The sequence below is a fragment of the Sapajus apella genome, unplaced genomic scaffold (genome assembly GCF_009761245.1).
Source record: "Sapajus apella isolate SASKATOON/1434 unplaced genomic scaffold, GSC_monkey_1.0 scaffold97, whole genome shotgun sequence".
Classification (NCBI taxonomy): Eukaryota; Metazoa; Chordata; class Mammalia; order Primates; family Cebidae; genus Sapajus; species Sapajus apella.
In genome coordinates, this window is record NW_022437037.1 from 1,745,890 (window position 1) to 1,765,057 (window position 19,168).

Consider the following 19,168-nt stretch of genomic DNA (forward strand, 5'->3'; position numbering starts at 1 on the left):
TTTTTTTTAAATAGTTTCAGCTTTTATTTTAGATTCAAGAGGTACCTGTGCAGGCTTGTTACATGAGTATATTGCATGATGCTGAGGTTTTCGGGTGTGAATGATCTTGCCACCCAGGTAGTGAGCATAGTACTCAATATGTAATTTCTCAGCCTTTGACCCCCTCTCTCTCCTCCCTCTCATAGTCTCTACTGTCTGTTGTTCCCATCTTTATGTTTTGGATGAATCTTAAGTGCATATTGCTAAGTGAAGAAACCAGTCTTGAAAGGTAACATATGGAGAATTCCTTTTCTCTTCTCTTCCTCCTTCTAAATCATTATTGTTTGTTTATTACAAAGCAAAGCAAATGTTCTTGCTAGCATAAATCAATCAAGTTATCAACATGATTATACATTTACATTTGTATTTCCTTTTTTGAAGTTCTGGAAAAGATAAAGATATAGAGATGATAAATCAATGTTTGTCAGGACTTTGGAAAGGGGAGAGGGCTGAATAAGTGAAGCCTGGGTGGTTTTTTTTTTTTTTTTTTTTTTTTTTTAAGGTGGTGAAACGACTCTTCATGATATTGTCATGATAGATACATGACACAGGACATTTGTGAACTTTATAGTACCAAGAGAGACCTCAATATGTATAAATTTTTAAAAATTCAACTTGAGGGATCTTATAATGGAATGCAGAATGTAACAAAAGAATCTATTATAAATATATGAACAACGTCACTGAGGGGAGTGAGAGGAAACATTGCTGACCTAAGTGAATTTATAATAGAGTGGAGCCAATAAGACTAAAGACATAAGCACCATACTCTATTTGATAAAGTTGTTTTCCAAGGGGCATGGGTAACAATTCTGAAACCATTATCCCTGTATACTGGAATCAAACAATATAATATAAGAAATGGATGAATATGAGAATAAAAGGAAGTGGGTGGCAAATGGGAACCAAGTTTCTCAGTGCTGGAGTGGGAAATTACAGATAAGTTGGGTGAGGAGGCTAGAATGATACAGGTGGTAATAGATTACAGTTGGAGACATCAGTATGAACTCACGTTTAGCTTAATATAGATATAGATGGCTACATATGGGAATCTTTATAGATAGGTATATTGGCATGGGTTAGCGTGCGTGCGTGTGCATACGCGCGCGCGCACACACACACACACACACACACACACACACACAATTTCTTGGCTCTGCTAGCTGAGAGGACCTAGAAACAATGATACCCCAGTAGCATCAAGCATATGTCACACCTATTTTGTGCTAATCTTTGTTTCTAATACTATTATTTGATAAAAGGAACCAGGGTTCCTTGGAGAAATGACTAATTTTAACACTAAGGCAAGAAATATAAAAGATGAGCCTGTTGCATATTTTAGTGCCAGAAGACAAGGGTGCTCAAACTAATACATCAAAACAATACAGGGGTTATGTCAAAGGGATGCAGGAGCTAACTGAGAGAACTCTCAAAGGCCAAAGTTGAAACAACTTGAGCAGCATGTAAATCACAGTATTGGATTGTAACGCAAAGCATAAAATAAATATCCGCAAGTCTATATGATATAAATAAATGCGGGAGAATCGACAAATCTCTCATACGGAAGAATTTCAAATAATGTCTGTAGATTAGACCTCAAGAAGGTAGAATGTAACTTCCCACTTGTTAAATATTGGCTGAGCTTAGTGACTTCCTTTCAGAGTTTGAGGTGGTAGTATAAATTGTGTAACCAATTTAAAAATGGTGGATAGTGCTTCACTGAAACCTTGTATATATGTGTTTGTATATTTCTGTATTTTTTTTTTTTTTTGAGACGGAGTTTCGCTCTTGTTACCCAGGCTGGAGTGCAATGGCGCGATCTCGGCTCACCGCAACCTCCGCCTCTCGAGTTCAGGCAATTCTCCTGCCCTAGCCTCCTGAGTCGCTGGGATTACAGGCACGCGCTACCATGCCCAGCTAATTTTTTGTATTTTTAGTAGAGACGGGGTTTCACCATGTTGACCAGGATGGTATCAATCTCTTGACCTCGTGATCCACCCGCCTCGGCCTCCCACAGTGCTGGGATTACAGGCTTGAGCCACCGTGCCCGGCCTATTTCTGTATTTTTATAAGGTAAATATCCTAGGGAGATTATACCTTAAACATCCTGAAAGATATGTTCAAATTGTTCTTCAAAATGTTATTAATTTCTCTTCCTCCAAACAATATATAAAAGTACCAATGTCTACATGCTCTTGGTACAATATATGACTCAAAATATGCATTTTTATTTAATATACAAAGAGCTCTTATCAATCAATAAGGAAAAACTTGCTTGGATGACATAGTGAGACCCCGTTTCTACAAAAATAAAAATAAAAAATAAAGAGCCAGATGTGGTGATGCGTGTCTGTAACCCCAGCTACTTGAAAGGCTAAGGTGGGAGGATATTTGAGCCCAGGAGTTTGAGGCTGGAAGGAAAGTTGTCCTAGTAGAAAGACAGTTCTTCAGAAGGACCTGAGCAGACAATTCAGAAGGCACATAGTACAAATGGCCTGTAAATATTTAGAACAAAAAATGTTAACTGAAGAAAAGCAAAAAAAAGTAGAAGAAGCAAAAGCCTGAATAGTCATGAAAGAAATGTGAAATAGAAATTGTGACATACTATTTTTTTCATTGAATTAGTTTAAAAAAAAGGGATTATAACTGGTATATTGCCTGTATATGGCAACATGGGTCTGCTTCAACTTGTTGATGGGTAAACAAATAGACCTTTTGGAGGCCATGTTTTTTTACCATATACTTTTGAAAACAGGTACACACACTTCTATTCACTCCACTTTATAGGAATTTATCTGAAGACCTTAATAAAAAGTATACAAACATATGTATAAAGATATTTATCACAGCATTGATTATTACAAGCAAATTAGAAATAACCTATTCAACAGTAGAGGGTTATTTAAGAAAATGATGATACTTCTCTATGATGAAATACTTGGAAGCTGCTAAAAACTATAGAAGAATCGTCACTTATAAAAATTCTTGTGATATATGATTAATATATACCAATTTAATTTTAAAAGACAAACATGTTATATATATATAAAAAAAGGACAACTGGGCATGGTGGCTCACATCTGTAATCCCAGCACTTTGGGAGGCTGAGGCAGGCAGATCACCTGAAGTCAGGAGTTCGAGATCAGCCTGGCCAATATGGTGAAACCCTGTCTCTACTAAAAATACAAAAATTAGCCAAGTGTGGTGGCTCATGACTGTAATCCCAGCTACTAAGGAGTCTGAGGCAGAAGAATTGCTTGAACCCAGGAGGCAGAGCTTGCAATAAGCCAAGATTGCACCACTGCACTCCAGCCTGGGTAACAGAGTGAGACTCCATCTTAAAAAAGTAAAAGAAGAAAAAAGGACTGGAAGGACACATACCACAGTGTCTATCATGTTGATTTGTACGTGAGACTGACATTTCTTTGTCTTTTGTACTTACCTCTGTTTTCCTTGCTTTCTGCATCAAACTTCTTAAGTTTAAAACGTTAGTTTTATAGTTAGAAAAGAGAATAAAATAAAAAGCGTTTAAAACTATGCTGATTCTACCTTTGTAATGTCTTCCTTATCTTCCTCTTCTTTCCATCTCCTTCAGCATCACCCTGGCTCAGACCTCCTCATCTCTCACTGAGACCATTGCATCAGTTTTCTAATGGGTGTCTCTATCTACCAAAGGATCTTACCTATCACCCTGCTCAGAAGCCTCTGAAAGTCCCTGTGTAGAATAGTGTTTTAGCTCCTTCTTACCTTGTTGCACCAGTCCTCCCCTCCCTACCACACACCCAATCTGGTCTTCTCCTCCCTCTCCACCTTCATCCTCACTCACTACCCCTACCCACCAGTCCCATCAGCCTACCCAGCCATCCCTGGTCCTGGAACATACGGTCACACTTCAGTCTTCTCTTGTTTAAAGTCTACCCATCTTTCAAGGCCTACCTTCTTCAAGAAGCCTTCCTCTATCATTACCTCTCTCAAACTTTGGTCTACTGTTTGAACTCCTTCCATGGCCACGATTACCGGCTGCCTTCTAATACAGCAATTTCTTAAGGATTCTGCCTCCCTCTTTGGTCAGCTCAATTTCAGGAAGCTCTGGACTCCCAGTGCCTGGAGCTTGCACACAGAAGGGGCTTCATGGAACTCTGCTGAATCAAGTTGTTGATTCAGAGTTGCCTCTGTACAACGTGTACTACAGCTCCAGAGTCAAAGCTTCCGTGTTCCATAATATGCCATAAATGTATGATTCTTTGGCATGCAGGAATCTATTAAATTATACATGTAAACTGTCACACTTGGGATAATGTGGTATAAAAATGTACACGTATTAAAACATAAGGTTTATGGGCATCCCATTTGGTATTTAGAAGAACTTTTTGCTATAACCGGCTAGTAAATATTTGAGTCTGAACTTAATTGTAGGCGATTCCTTGGAAAAAATGATTCGATGGAAACAGTCATGTCCTGGAGGCAACCGCAGATAATTACACTGAGAAAACATTTCTCTAATACTTCTGCTTAATATAAAAAGCACGTTTTTGATTCTTGGTTTCTCTTTGTTTGTTTTCTCTTTGAAAAGTGATGGTATTTCAATAATGAAAATACATTTTATTGCAGCAGTAAGCTTGCTTTCTTAGCTCTGGAATATCCTTAACTGTATTTTTCCCTATAAAGTTTATGGGTTTTTGATGCCTTGCCTTCCTGTCAATCCTCCCTGTGCCCCGTGCTTTGCCTGGCTTTCCACCTTTCTTTGCAGTGCTGTCATTGCACTCTTGGGCATCAGTGTTTCACATAGAACTGTTGTTACAGAAGTGAAACATAAACAGGAAGAGGTAGCCACTTCCCAGCATTTCTTGGCATGCGTCTCTTCCGTTTCATTGAGGTGCCACGTGAGTCAGCTCCACCCTGGTGGATGACTTTCCTGTTACACGATCAGACGCAGGGGTTCGGAGTGTTGCTGTATGTGAGAGGTCAAGCATGAATGGGCTTCAGAACCAAAGCTACCAGCATACCCTTTTTGGTGCATGCTGTCTCCAGGAAAACATGCCCCTGCATTGCTTTATGGAACTTCGAAGACCTACCTTCCATATCATTTACATTATGAGACGAGCCTCTCTGAAAAAAAAATTAACTTTGTTAAAATTGTGCAAATATTAATGAATCCTCCTTGTCTTAGGGCTGGCTGGGGATATGGACCTCACAAATGGCCCTGCCAATATGCATGTCCGTTTGGCTGTTTGTCCATCTGTTCCTCCATCCACCCATCATCCCTGCTGTCCCCACAACTGGGATCCTTCTGAGCAGGAATCCAGTCTGATTCAATCAGGATTCCCAGCAGCTCTTCTCGAGACTCGTGTCACGGAGGCCCAATACTCCCTGGGATGACAAAGAAAGTGCTGCTTTCTCTTGGCACTGCTGTGTGCACAGGAGAGATGGTGCTGAGAACGTGGTCCATTTGCAGGGTTGGGTGCTGTAGAGGAATTCTAACTCATGTGACCCCAGGCTATGCTCTCCCAGTTACCTGACCTCCTGGAAATCCCATAACAGCGGTGGGCAAGGGTGACATGGGTAGTCTAGCCATTAACAACTTTTCTGGTCTGTATGTGTGTATGTGTGTGTATTTGACTCTACAGGTCAGTTTTTGGGTTGTACGAGAAATTCTAACAGCACAGACTTTAAAAATAAGGGCAGAAATCCTCAGCCATTTTGTGAAAATAGCCAAGGTAAGCTGTTTTATTATTATTTTTCCTTCCTTTCCCTCTTCTCTCCTATACCTCCTCCCCCAAAATATATTTCCTCAGTACTTTGGGAGCTGCTTTGCTGTGGGCTTGCTGGGCAGGGTTCAAGCAGGGTGTAGTGGGTTGACTTCTCCAGGCAGAGCCAGCTGTTGGACCTGCCTGGTTGCTCACCAGCCCCCTAGCAGTCAGCCGTTCTCCTTCCCTGGGCTTTCACAGTCTCTCTGCAAGGCAGGACCTGGAGGCTGCCCCTGGAATCCATTCATTCTCCTACTTTAGATTTAGCCAGTTCTGGGGGTTGATGGATTTTAGTTAGCATCAGTGCTCAATGCTTATGATACCGTCACATCCTGCACAATATTGTCAGCAATGAGCAGACCCTACCCCCCTCCCACTGAGCTTCAGGTCTGGGCCAGATGACCTTGCAGCCTCCCATCCCCACCTCCTGCCGCCTGGACTGATAGTTTCTGTCCTTGTTGGGCATCACCTTTTGCCTCCTCTTCCCTTATCTCTAGGAATGCTGTGCCATCCCATGGGCCTTCCTGAGCCACTCTCATGCCCAGCAGCTCCTCTCCATATACTGCTTTCAACCACCCAGGCTTGCCTGACTCTTAGCTGCAGCATCGTGCTGGCTGCTTCACTGCTTGCTGCATGTGTGCATGTGTCGTCTTCCCCACCAGCTCCTAGGAAAGCTGTGCTTTACAGAGGCCCCTTATGAGCCAGGCACCATGCTATGGTCAGCTGCTTTACTGACCTGATTATATTCAGTGCTCACATTATTATTATTCCACTTGGAGAGGAAGGAGAGGCTTAGAGAGGTGGAGTGTCCATGCTCAGGGCCCCATGGCCAATCAGGGGCGGGCAGGAATCGGAGTTATGCATCTCTGCCTTCAGGGAAGTTGCTCTGCTGCCCTTCATGGGCAGGTTAAGTGCATCATCTATTTATGTTAATTAAGAGCAGTGGCCACATTTACTTCCTATGCATTCTCCTGAAGTACTTGAACTGGTGCTGGTCTTAATGATATTTGTTGCTATCAGTGAGTTCTGTGCTGGGCCACAAGAGAAATAGGATGTGGTTCCCACTCTCCTGGGCTGTCAGTTTGGAAATGTGTTTATGGTCCCCACCCATGGAATCCAAAATGATCCCTCCTTAATCTCTGCCATTTTCTGTGTGGTAGACTGTCATGCTGGCTCTGTGCCCTGGGTCTTTCGTTGTGCAAGCCCCTTCCTTTCTCTGGGCCTTGGTTTTCACATTTATAAAATAAAAGGGGTAGGTTAATTTCCAGAGGCGTTTCAGCTCTAAAAAGAAATTCTGTGACAGGCATAGCAATGCAGATACATAGAATGAAATTCAATTAACTTAGAGAATCTATTCTTACACACAGGAAACAACTAGAGAATGTTGCAAGATGTATGAAATGAAGTGTTTAGCTCATGTGGTGAGAGAAATTTCCAAGCAGGAACAGAGCTGTGAGGACTAGGTATAAGGGCTTTTCCTTTGTTTATGCATTTCACTAGGCCCTGCAATGTGCTGGGCGCTGTACTGGGTACCAGAGACATGATGGTAGGTAAAACTTTGTCCCTGTTCTCAGGAAACACACAGTCCAGGGTGAGAGAGAGGCAAGTACAAAGCAAGTACAATCCAGTGTGCTGCAGATATGCATGGACTTCTGTGGGGACACAGTCAGGAGAGGCATATAAGATGAAGGGGCATCTGAGCTTGGAAATACTTAAGACAAGTGATAGGGGTGGGAAAAGATAAGACTGCGACCCACATCATACTGAGCTCCTGCCCTGGGACCAGCCACTGGTCTAGGCAGTTGACATGCACCGTCTCATGTAGCAGAGGGGCTGTGATTGCCTTCTGCACTAAGTATGAGGACACCAAGGCTCAGAAGGATTAGGTAACTTGCCAGAGGACACACAAGTAGTGGGAGCTGGGATTGGAACCAGGCCTTTTGGTTCCATAGAGCCTGCTTAATAACCCAAACTTCACTGACTCCCAAGAATGAGAAATGGCACCCCATCCTGTTAGCAAGTTTCCCTTAGCAGAAAACCAGGAACAGAGCAGTTGCATTTTTCAGCACTTACACTTGACTGTGTCTCATTCTGTTTCCCTCTATGGTAAGGAACTTGTCTGAGACTGAATTGAATCCAAATGTTCTCACTAATTTGGGGACTGGTTCAAAGGAACGTGGTCAAGTGATGGGGAAGCCCCAGCATTGCCTTCCCAGCTGAGAGGGATTATGCAGATTGGTACCATCTTTCCTCAGCCTCTTTCTCCTTCTGGTGTTAGGGTAATCATAAAAGACCCACGTTGATGCTGTTGGCACAGTCGGGGTTTTAGTTTACAGAAGCCTGCTGGGATAGTATTCAGATTTGTTTAAAAAAAGAACATAATGCACACTATCAAACCTTATCCCGTGCCACATTTTTGTCCAGACTAGTTAACTTGTGAAATTTTGCAAATATTTTAGATGTAGGCTCACCTTTTGACAATTTAAGAGAAAAAAAGCATATGGTTTCTATGAACTTCCTAGAACTATGTTTTCTACATGAGATATTTTTAAGTGTAATTGAATTTTATAAATATGACATTTGGTAACACTTGAGCATGTTTTTGTCCTGTTGTTTATAGCAGCAAAATAATCTATTCCATATCTTTTTTTTCCAGAAACTTCTAGAACTCAACAACCTTCATTCTCTCATGTCTGTGGTGTCAGCATTACAAAGTGCTCCCATCTTCAGGCTGACAAAAACCTGGGCTGTAAGTTGATCTCCCTAAGCCTATGTGATTTTGGCGTTGTTTCATTGGTGAAGTTTTTCATTCCTTAAGTTCCAGCCTTTCTCATACTGTCTATACTTTGCCAATGACAGAGTTACTATGAGTTAATGACAGTTCTGTAGGCATCCTCACTCCTTCAGTGACCCTAGCCCCATTTTGGCACCAGGGAATGGTGAAGGTGCTGACGTGGCTTGGGTCAGAAGCCACCAGAGTGGATCTTCCTGGACACCCCCACGTCATGTGTGATGACCGGGTCAGTGACATGACTTCTGCCCTGCACTTGGCTGGAATTTTTCTCTGGCAGGCTCCATACTGCCCTTGGGAAGGTCTCTGGGCTGATGGTTCGCAGCTGCCCTGGGTTACTAGCCATACTGCTAAGTTTCTCTGGAGAAACCTGTGACCCCCCTGTAGGAAAAAAAAGGATTTTTTTCTTGAGGCCCTGGATAATTTCAGCTAAGAGGTGGAGTCTGATAGTTACATAATTGAGTCTGTAGGAAAGTTTTTCTGCTGTAAAAATACTTTAAAAATCTCTCAGACCTCTTTATCCTCCTTTGCTTGGCATAGTGCCTGACATGGGGGAAGTAATTGCTATTTCCATAGCTCATTAGCATTCACCTCCTGGCCCGCCTGATCTGGGGTCTCTCATAGCTACACAGCACAAGCCTTTCAAGACCTGTTTATATCCCACGGAACTGACAGAAACTGTATGGAATTGTCAGATGTGCTTCTGCAACTCATTTCCGAACTTCTTTCTGCCAATCTGTGGGGCTGGGCTGTTTCCTACTTGGCTGGTTCAAGGGCCTTTAAAATACTCAGGGATTATATTGTAGATGATCAAAAATGAGCCTTGGTTCTTTAAATTGCAGTTTTCCATAGATTTAGTCCTAGCAAAGTAGAGTGAGAAGTTTAGCCCGGTGTCAGAAAACTGGGTTTGCATTCAGTTGCCATTCAGTGCATGACTTCTATGGGACTCATTTTCTTGTATCAACCTGGGGAGGTTGGCCTAGATTCTTGGTTTTCTATCAGTGCTTCCTGGAGTCCCAGGGGTTCCTTAGAGTTGTCTTGGGTGCCACCAGGGGCTGAGAGACTGGAGAGATGCTGCCAAGTAGGCAGTTTGGGCACTATTTCCACCATAGCAGCCCTGTTTATGTCAGTTTTATGTACTGGACTTCTGGGTGAATTTCAACTGAGCAGTGGCTTTGGAGGTCGAAAGCAAGTTTGGAAGCCACTGGTCTTAGCAGTTGCTGCTAGCCCTGTGATTCCAAGTCCATCTGACCAGTGAGGCTTTTTTCAAAAGATGTTTGGAGATTCTTTTTAAAATGAATTTTCCGTCACTTAGATGCTGTTGTTGTTTCTTGGACTGCTGGGAGCTATGTGAGGATGAAGTGGGATGATGTTTGAATCTTCTCATGATGCCTAGACTTTACTGTCAGTAATTTTGTAACTCTTAACAATCTCTATAAGCTGTACAACTGGTGGAGGCAGAGATAGTTAGCACAGAGGCATGGGGTGTCTAAGGGTCTTGCGCAGAGATATGATCCACTCAGTGGTAGGGCCGGGCCCATGGATGAAGCGTTGGTGTCCTCCAGGGGATGCTGTATACTGCCAGGACAGTGGGCAGCAGGTCACAGCACTACCCAGGACTACTCTGTTTGGCTTGACAAGCGCTGCTCAAGGTAACTGGGTCTTCACTCCTGTTGATGGTTCTTTGCTGTAAAGAAAATAAACCTCCAGGCCAGGTGCAGTGACTCACTCCTATAATCCCAGTACTTTGGGAACCTGGGGTAGGATAATCACTTAAGGCCAGGAGTTTAAGGCCAGCCTAAACAACATAGCAAGACCTCATTTCTGCAAAAATTTACAAAATTAGCTTGGCATGGTAGTGTGCACCTGTGTTGCAGCTATGCAGGAGACTGAGGCGGGAAGATCCCTTGAGCCCAGGAATTCGAGGCAGCCGAGTGAGCTATGATTACGCCACTGCCCTCCAGCTTGGGTGACAGAGTGAGACCCCATCTCTAAAAAGGAGAGAGAGATTGAGAGAGAGAGGAAAGAAACCTCCTTGGGGAGCCTGGAATGGAATTTGCACCCAGGACCCATTTAAAGGTATGGGCATGTTCACCTAGCTCCCTTCCACGCCATCTGGGTCAAGTGTTCTTCCTCACACATATGCCAAGATAAAAACATGTGGCAGGCACTGCCCTAAATGCTTTTTCTATCTTTCTTTCTATCGGTCTGTCTGTCTGTCCATCCATCCGTCCGTCCATCTATTCGTGAGATAAGGTCTTACTCTGTCACCCAGCTGGAGTGCAGTGGCCTGTCAGCTTACTGCAGCCTCAGCCTCTTGGGCTCGAACGATCCTCCTACCTTAGCCTCCTGAGTAGCTGGGACTATGGGCCACACCACCACACCCAGCTAGTTTTTAAGTTTTTTGTAGAGATGACACCTTGCTATGTTGCCCAGGCTGGTTTCAAACTTCTGGGTTCAAGTGATCCTCCTGCCTCAGCCTCCCAAACTGTTAGGATTATAGGTGTCAGCCATTATACCTGGCCCCTAAACACTTGACATATAGTAGCCATTTTGTCCTAACAGCTACCCATTGAGATAGGCACTGTTACTATTGCCATTTATAGATGAGGAAACAGAGGCACAGAAAGATAGAATGGCTTATGCAGGGTCCCACAGCTGAGGAGCAGGGCTAGGATCAGACAGCAGCCTGGCTCCGGAATCTACACCCTTAACCACCATACCTCACTGAACAAAAAGGACAATTTCAGCTTACCCTTGTTACTAAAAACAAGAGAGGGGTCTTATTTTTTTATTTTTTGTTTTGTTTTTTCCTTTTGTACCAAAAATATTGTATTAGGAACTTGGAAGATAAGATTGGTAGACGTCTGGTGCCTCCCAGGCCTTTGGGCCTCTGTCTTGGCTGTGGCTACTGCTAGCTTGGCACCTGGTTGCTGGAGTACAGCAGAAAGGACAGTCAGAGGAGGACCCGCCCGTCAGGTAGGGGATGTGCAGCCAGAGAGCCAGAGAGCTGCAGCTGGACTTTGAAGGCTGCCCTGCAAGTGCCTTCTGGCCACTCATTCCTCAGTTTGTCCACACCATGGCTTCTGTTGCTCCTCCAGTTCCCTGGGTTTGCTCCTGTTTTTGCTGCCTCAGTGGACATTTAGCTGGTAGGGAAGAGGAAGATGCCAGGGAACCAAGATTACAGGTCACCAAAGAGTAGGGGACTCAGGACAGTATCATGTCCCTGTTCCTGTTCTGAGAAACCTCCCTATTGTGTCCTAAGGGCTGAGAGCCCGGGCTGTTTTCCCGGTTACAGAGAGCCACTTCCTAGGGCAAAGAGTGGGTAGATGCAGCATCCTAGGAAATGAGAATGGCAGCTGCCACATAGTTGTGTCAGGGAGAGAGGAGGTGATACACCTGTGTGGATTACAACATGAGGTCTCCAAGGTCACTTGTGGGGTATTTGCTTGTTCTTGGTGAAACCACTATTCAGCCTTTGTTTTTAGATCAGACTCTCCCCTCACTCAAATATCTTGTTAATCCAAGGACTGCAGTTGGCATAGAGCATTTAGGAAATGGAGGGAGCCAAACTCATCAACTTTTTCTTTCATCCAAGTCACCCCCATCCCCAGTGGAATGACTGACTCCACTGCCTGTGTTCCTGATGCACCTGTCTGGTAACAGCACACGCGGTGTAGCCGGCACCGACTCTACAGTTTTGTTTATAGGTCTGCCTCCCCCTTGTGACTGCATTCCTCAGTGATGCTGTTGATTTTTCTATGTATCCTTGATGCCCAGCCAGTATACATTTGTTGTTTGAATTATATGTGTTGTCCTGAGTTGCACTGCATCCTTCTTTTGCTATTAGTTTCTGGTATGAGAGTGCCATAGAAATGTTGCCCAAAGAGAGCTGTTTCTCCTCTGCTCACTTGTCCTTTGAGTTGGGACTGGTGAGACCTCATGTGCCACAGAGTAGGGAGGTGCAGGAGGCACTGGAGGAACCAGTAATAACATCCCCAAAGGTCAGTGCTGTGATAGTTTTTGTTTTGCAGAGGAAGAAACTGAGGTTTGAAGAGGTAATGTGACTTGTCCAAGATCCAGAGCTAGTAAGTAATAGAACCAGTGTGACACAGCTTTGTCCTGCTGGAATCCACAATCTGTCTTCTTGGCTGATATGCTAGATGGCCTGCCAATGGCCAGAACCTGTGAGAGAATTAGGCTGGGCACAGGGCAGGGACAGTAGACACGTACACTACTTGGGAAATGGGCTGGAGAAATGCAGCTAGCACACAGGCCCCGGGGACAGGGCAGGCCAGCTCTCTGTGCCATCCCTGTGGGTTGCAATGAAAGCCTGAATATCTGGGAAACTTGGTGGAAGGGAGTTACAGGTGTGGGAGGATACCTGCCACTTGGCTGCATCATAGATGACCTTCAGAAAATTGCTTATTAAGCTGGGGCAGGGCATCCTGTTGGCCTCTCCAGGGTAGCTGCTAAGTGCTAGCTGCTGGGTGAGCTAGACAGGATAGACTGACACTGAACACAGGCCTGTACACAGTAGGCCCTTAATAAGTACTGTCTGCATACACAAACAGGAAGGCTACCATGGCTGGCCGGGAAAAGTGCAGACAGGGAATGTTTTATCCCAGCCCTGGGACCACTTTGGAATATTGGCTCCCTTAAAGCCATGAAACCTAAGCAAGAAATTGTAGCAGGCAATTCTGATTTCCTGAGTACATATCACCGTGCAGCTCTTACTCATTCTGCAAATCAAACATTTCTCAAATGTCAGGCCCTGAAGCCATAGTCAAGGCCCCTGTCCTTAGAGGCTTTCATGTTATTCAGGAAGATAGATATGTTATTCAGGGAGAATAAACATGTGCCTCATCTGGCTGGCATAAGAAGTGAACAATAAATATTTTTTGAATACATGAAGTATGAGCAAGGAGCTGTCAAATTGGAATAGAAGTGATGCAGAAGACATGACAGAGAATGACTAAGTATCTGCTTTAGCGTGGCATTGGGAAAGGCCTCTCTTCCCTGATGTCATGCTAAAGTCCAGGCCTAAAGTATATTCAGGCCATGTACTTTCAGTCAAGGCCTGAATGACAAAAAGGAACTAGTCATGCCAAGATGAGGGGATGAGCATTCCAGGCAGAGGAGATGGCTGGTGCAAAGCCCTGCACAGGAATCAGCTTGGTGTGAGCAAGGAACTCAGAGGTCAGTGTGGCCAGAGCTCAGCGTGCCAGGAGGAGATGGATGTGAGGGGCAGTGGCTGGGCGGCGGGGCCAATCATGTAGGGCTCAAAGCCTGGGAGAGGAGTTAGTTCTATTCCAAGTGTACTGAAGGATTTTAAACAGGAGATGGACACAATCTGGCTTCCAGTTGCTCTTTGTTTTTTGTGTTTTTAATTACTGTTGCTACTGTGTGGAAAACAAATTGGGTGGGGGATGGGGACCAAGAGTGGAAACTGGGGGCCTGCTTAGGAGGTTAGGGCAGAATCCAGGAGCAAGGGGACGTTGGCAGGATCAGGGTTTGGCAGTGGATATGAGAAGAGCAGGCTGATACGGGATATGCTGGGGAGAGTTGACAGGTTGACTGCTGGATGAGATGCCAAGATGAGGAGAAAAGAATGAGCGGTGAATCCTAGGTTCTGGGCCTGAGCAACTGGGAAGCTGACGAAACCTTTTCTTTGAATAGAGTGATTTCAAGAGGAGACTGACTGTTTTGTGAGTGATCTAGGGGTATGGAATTCCTAGAGTATGGATGACTCACTCATTATACTAAAGTAATTACAGTTGGGTGCTAGACTTGCCATGTTCACACACCTACACACACACACCCCACATATGTGCACCCATAGGTACATGCTCTGCTTGCTCTGTGCATGCTCCTGGGGTGATTCACTCTTTCCTGCTGGATTGATCCAAAAAGTTTGAACACAATTGCAGCAGCATTGTGAAAACTGAAATTCTTGCTAGGAAGGAAATCATAGCCGATGGGTCAGGAGGCATGGTCCGGAGGGTGGTGACTTGGGAGGGGAACTGTCCTGGAATTGGGGCTGTCACTTCTAGATATCTGGGGACACAGTCATTGAGCTCTGCAATTCAGAGAATGGCTCTTTTTACCGAGAGAACTAAGGCCACTTTGCAAATATCACAGGACGGCAGATGTGTGGGGCATTCACGTATTTTGGATTTCAGAGTCTTTCATCCAGGAAGTGCCCTTTGCCTGCCTTTGATGCAGTGCCTCAGTAGCCACCCTCTGATGTTGTTGAGAAGGTGGTGATAGGCATGAGCTACCTTTTTGAGACATTTCTGATCATTGGATCAGGTGGGACATGAGTCAGGTGAGGGGATAAGGAGATGGATGCATAGGAAGCCAACATTTGCAGCCCCTACTCACTCATCCTCCGGTCATTCCTCATAGCCTGACTTGGAACTGCTGCTCAGAAGTTCGCAGTCATCAATCTGCTGACATTTGCACTCATCTTCCTTGACATTGCTACAACATTGGACACTGTTCATAACTCCCTTCTTGAAAAGTGTCTTTACCATTGGCTTAATTTTCTTCCTCCTGACTCGTTTTGTTTATGTGGATGTGGATGTTCTGCAAGGCTGTGACCTCTCCACCTTCCCTGATCCATTTGCTATCCCTTGGTGGTCTCATCTGCTCGTGGAACTTCAAGTGTCACCTCCTGTACCCCAGTGATGGCTGGCTGTTCGGTATAGCACTGATCTCTCTCCTATACCCTAGAACCCTGTTACAGCTGTCTGCTGTGTAGAGTCCTCAGCTTGCATGTTCCCTTGACAGCTCACACTTGGCATGTCTAAAGTCAAACCTTGGTTTCCAGGAAGATGATGGTGAGTGCCAGAAGACTCTCTTAACAGACTGTGTTTTAGGCTCTTAGTCAATATGGTAGACTGAGGAATAAGCCTCTCCCTCCCAGTCCCTGCTTCAAAAACACAAACACAAATTCTGAATAAAATACAACCAAATTAAAAAGCCAATAAGCAAAGCTAAATTAGAAGCCAAGAAATGGAAGTCACCATGTGTTAAAAATAAAGTGCTCTCAGAGTCAGAACAGTGAGCAGAGTTCAGAAAAAACTGCTGTGTATAAGCCTTTGCAGCTGGGAGCTGGGGTTGTAATGCCTGCACAGAGAGGAGAGTCAGGCTGCACACACATGGGGTGCTGGAATTCAGCTGCCCATGGAAATCAGAGAGACATGAGGTATTGCTACATCAAAAAGTCTCTGTCCATCTTAGGAGGGCTCCAAGAGAGCATGTGTGGAAAAACTCATATATGAGAAATTGTCACCCAGGTCTGTACCTCATGCAGCGAAGGGATCTGAATACATATGACCTGCATTGGTGATGGGGACCTCAGACCAAGAAATGAGGGGCATGGAGATTGAGAGCATGGCCTCCTAAATCAGACACCTGGGTTTAGCCCTTGGCCTACCCCTTACAGTGAGGATTAAATGAGTAAATACATGAAAAAATGTTTAGAACGATGCCTGGCTCACAATGAGGGTTTGGTAAGTGTTACCTATTGTTGTTGTTGTTATTGTTATTATTTTCAACTCTTCTTGACTATTCTCGAATGGATTTGCAGAGGCTGCTCCTTGTAATGACAGGCCCCTTTATTTACGGCCTGAACTGTCATCCTCTTCAGCTGGTCTCATTGCATCCGGTCTTGCTCTCTCTGGGCTACCCTCATACCACTACTGGAGTGATCGCTCCAAAACACAGCTTCAGGGTTCCCTGGTTAAAGGTCGTTTTTAGTGTTCTCCCTTAACTCCTCGTCCACCTTGCTAGTATGGTGGCTCTGTGCCACCACTCCTCTAGAGCAGCATTGTGCTCAGATACAACCATTCTGATGCCAGCCTTTCTTTTTGATCTGCAATTTGAGCATTCATTTCGCCTTCAGTTTTATGATATTTTCTCAGCCAGTTTTTAACCATCCTGTGGATTTCCAACCCTGTATTTCAGTGATGCCTCTGCGTGAAGGAAAGGGACTGAACTAGAATGAGAGAATTGGTCTGTCCTCATGAGCGTTTCTGAGAGAAATTTGCATTGAGGATGTGGCACCTGATGAAAGCTGGTGGGTGCTGAGTGCCTTGCAGAGTGCTGAGTACATAATAGAGGCATTTCAACATTGGCAGCAAGCACTAAAAGATTTCATACCTACCTCCTGACCCTAAAAAAAAAAAAAAAAACTGTAAGCCTTTCAGCTATGGCCAGCAGTGCATCTGCTACCAACAGCAACACAGCAACTCAGAGCCCCAAGTCATGTGTGCAAGAGGTGGCAGAGTTGGCCTGAAGAATTTTCTGTTAAAACAGGGCCGTAATCAACTCATTCTTTCCCTTTTGATCAGTATTTGTTTATGCTTAGCAGTTTGTGATTGGCACCCTGTTTGCAAGTTGAGCTGGAATATCTGGAAAAGTAGAATAACCAGTCAAAATGGTGTTCACATGTCTGTGGCATCCAGATGGCCAAGTCAAAACCAAACATTGTCAAAAGGTGAGTTACCATCTCTCCCATCTTTTCTAGTCTTATTCAAAGCAACACTTACCTCCATTTTAGCCAAACTGCTGTTTCCTTGAACATCCCTTGTGTGCCCACCTCCAGGCCCCCACTCATGCCTTTTGTGGTCTTGGGACCTCTCCAGCCCATGTGTGCTTGTTGAAACCCCTCTAGACTTATTTTCAGGACTACATCTTCTTGCAGTTCCTTCTTTGGATAATAGAGTTTGTTCTTCCCCTCGAGAGCCCTCTCCTATATAATGTTTCTGATCCTTCCTTGCTAAACCAGGTTGAATAAATGAGGTGTATGTTTGGTGCCTGACTCTCTGCCTACCACCAGACCAGATCTGGACCCCTGAATGGGCCCTTGGCAAACTTATATTAGGGGATTGATCTCGACCTCCCGGCTGTCTAGTCTTGGGTCTTTGTGGGAATATCTGCTGGGGTTGCCGTGGGTGGAGTAAAAAAACTAACAAAAGTAGAAATAGATGAGAAAATTGTCCTGCAGGATTGTGTATGTATGTGTATTTGCATGTGATTAGATACATGTATGTATGTGTGTACATGTAACTGTTTAAGGATGATTTTTTAAAAAGATAAAATTATGACTCATATAAATATAAGATGAATACTTGTCAAAGATTTTATTTAACTCATCGATTAATGAGAGAACCAGTAAGATATAACAACTGTATCAAAAGAGAACCTAGAGTACTATACTTTTCTAATCAGGAAAGGAAGGCTAAAATCACTTAAAAAATTGGTGTGAAATTAATTAGTATTCCCAGGGTGATAATCAGTAGCGTTCTGTGAGGCATAATTTGCCTTTCTGTAGACAAGAATTATTTGTATTACTACATTTTGTTGTTGTTGTTGAGATGGAGTCTTGCACTGTTGCCCGGGATGGAGTGCAGTGGCACGGTCTCAGCTCACGGCAACCTCTGCCTCCCTCGTTCAAGTGATTCTCCTGCCTCAGCCTCCAAAGTAGCTGGGATTATAGGCACCTGTCACCACTTCCAGCTAATTTTTTGTATTTTTAGTAAAGATGGGGTTTCACTATGTTGGCCAGGCTGGTCTCCAACCCCTGACTTTGTAATCCACCTGCCTTGGCCTCCCAAAGTGTTGGGATTACAGGCGTAAGCCACTGCACCTGGCCATATTACTATATCTTTTACAAATTAACTTCTGTCTGTACAAGGTTTAAAGTAGCGTTAGTCAAAGACAAACATGCACAGCTAGCCAGGACACCACTAAATTTCAGTTACAGTTTTTCCTTGTGTTACATACAGTAGTCTACATTGCATCTAATATTTTATATTAGGTATGTGACTTTGTAGGTTTTTATTTTTCAGAAATGGGTATTTTGTATCCAAAGAAGTAAAAAACTATTTTAAAAATTCCAGATTCCATACTTAGTCTGCTGAATCCATTGTTCCATAGATTATCCACAGCCCTAAAAATTATTTCTATATCAACAGTAGATACTGGAATTGAAATGGAATTTTGAGCCAGTTTTAACATATTTGGAGCAACAGGCTCTTTGCTAAAAAATATTTCCATGTATCAAGAAATATTATTCTCTTGAGGCAAGGAAACAAGATACCAAAGTCCTCATAAAGAAAATATGGAGACATTTTTTTCTCCTCCATGGAGACAACCTCCAGATTTGAACTGCTTTACTAGAAAGGGGAGAGGTGGTTCAACATCAGTCAAATAGAAGTGCCACATCTAAGGTACTCAGAGCATGATGGGAAATTTCCAAAAGCCACCCACTTCTTCAGATATTTCCCCAAGATTTGTGATCTTTGTGGCTTTTGACCTTGTGGTTTGTGAGTCCCATTTACCCATTGCACCATGAAAATGATTCACAATAAGCAGGGACTTTACTTCTACCTTGTAAATTTAGTTCATTTTGCGTATGCGGTTATAGCCCCTTTCTCAGTCCTATGTTATATATTTTTGCTTTTTAATAGAAATTTTACCTATCATATTGGTATTCTATAAAAATTAGCTTTTGGGTTTAGTTATCATTTCTATAGGTTTGATGTTTAGCTTTTTTTAGTTTGATGTTTTGTTTTTTAACATG

General features: G+C 43.8%; 1 protein-coding gene across 16 annotated transcripts in view; it reads left to right on the forward strand.

Moving 5' to 3' along the window:
* The window catches only part of RALGPS1 (Ral GEF with PH domain and SH3 binding motif 1), a 377,570-nt gene that overhangs the window by 180,928 nt on the left and 177,474 nt on the right, over positions 1 to 19,168 (forward strand). For 13 of the 16 annotated variants that reach the window (XM_032257277.1, XM_032257279.1, XM_032257274.1 and 10 more), the window contains 2 exons: positions 5,667 to 5,756; positions 8,443 to 8,535. The exons of 1 other annotated variant lie outside the window; for it this stretch is intronic. In XM_032257277.1, the coding sequence (XP_032113168.1) occupies positions 5,667 to 5,756; positions 8,443 to 8,535 (183 nt within the window). The remainder of the gene's footprint in view (positions 1 to 5,666; positions 5,757 to 8,442; positions 8,536 to 19,168) is intronic. 2 more of the 16 variants (XM_032257281.1, XM_032257288.1) reach the window with 1 other exon arrangement.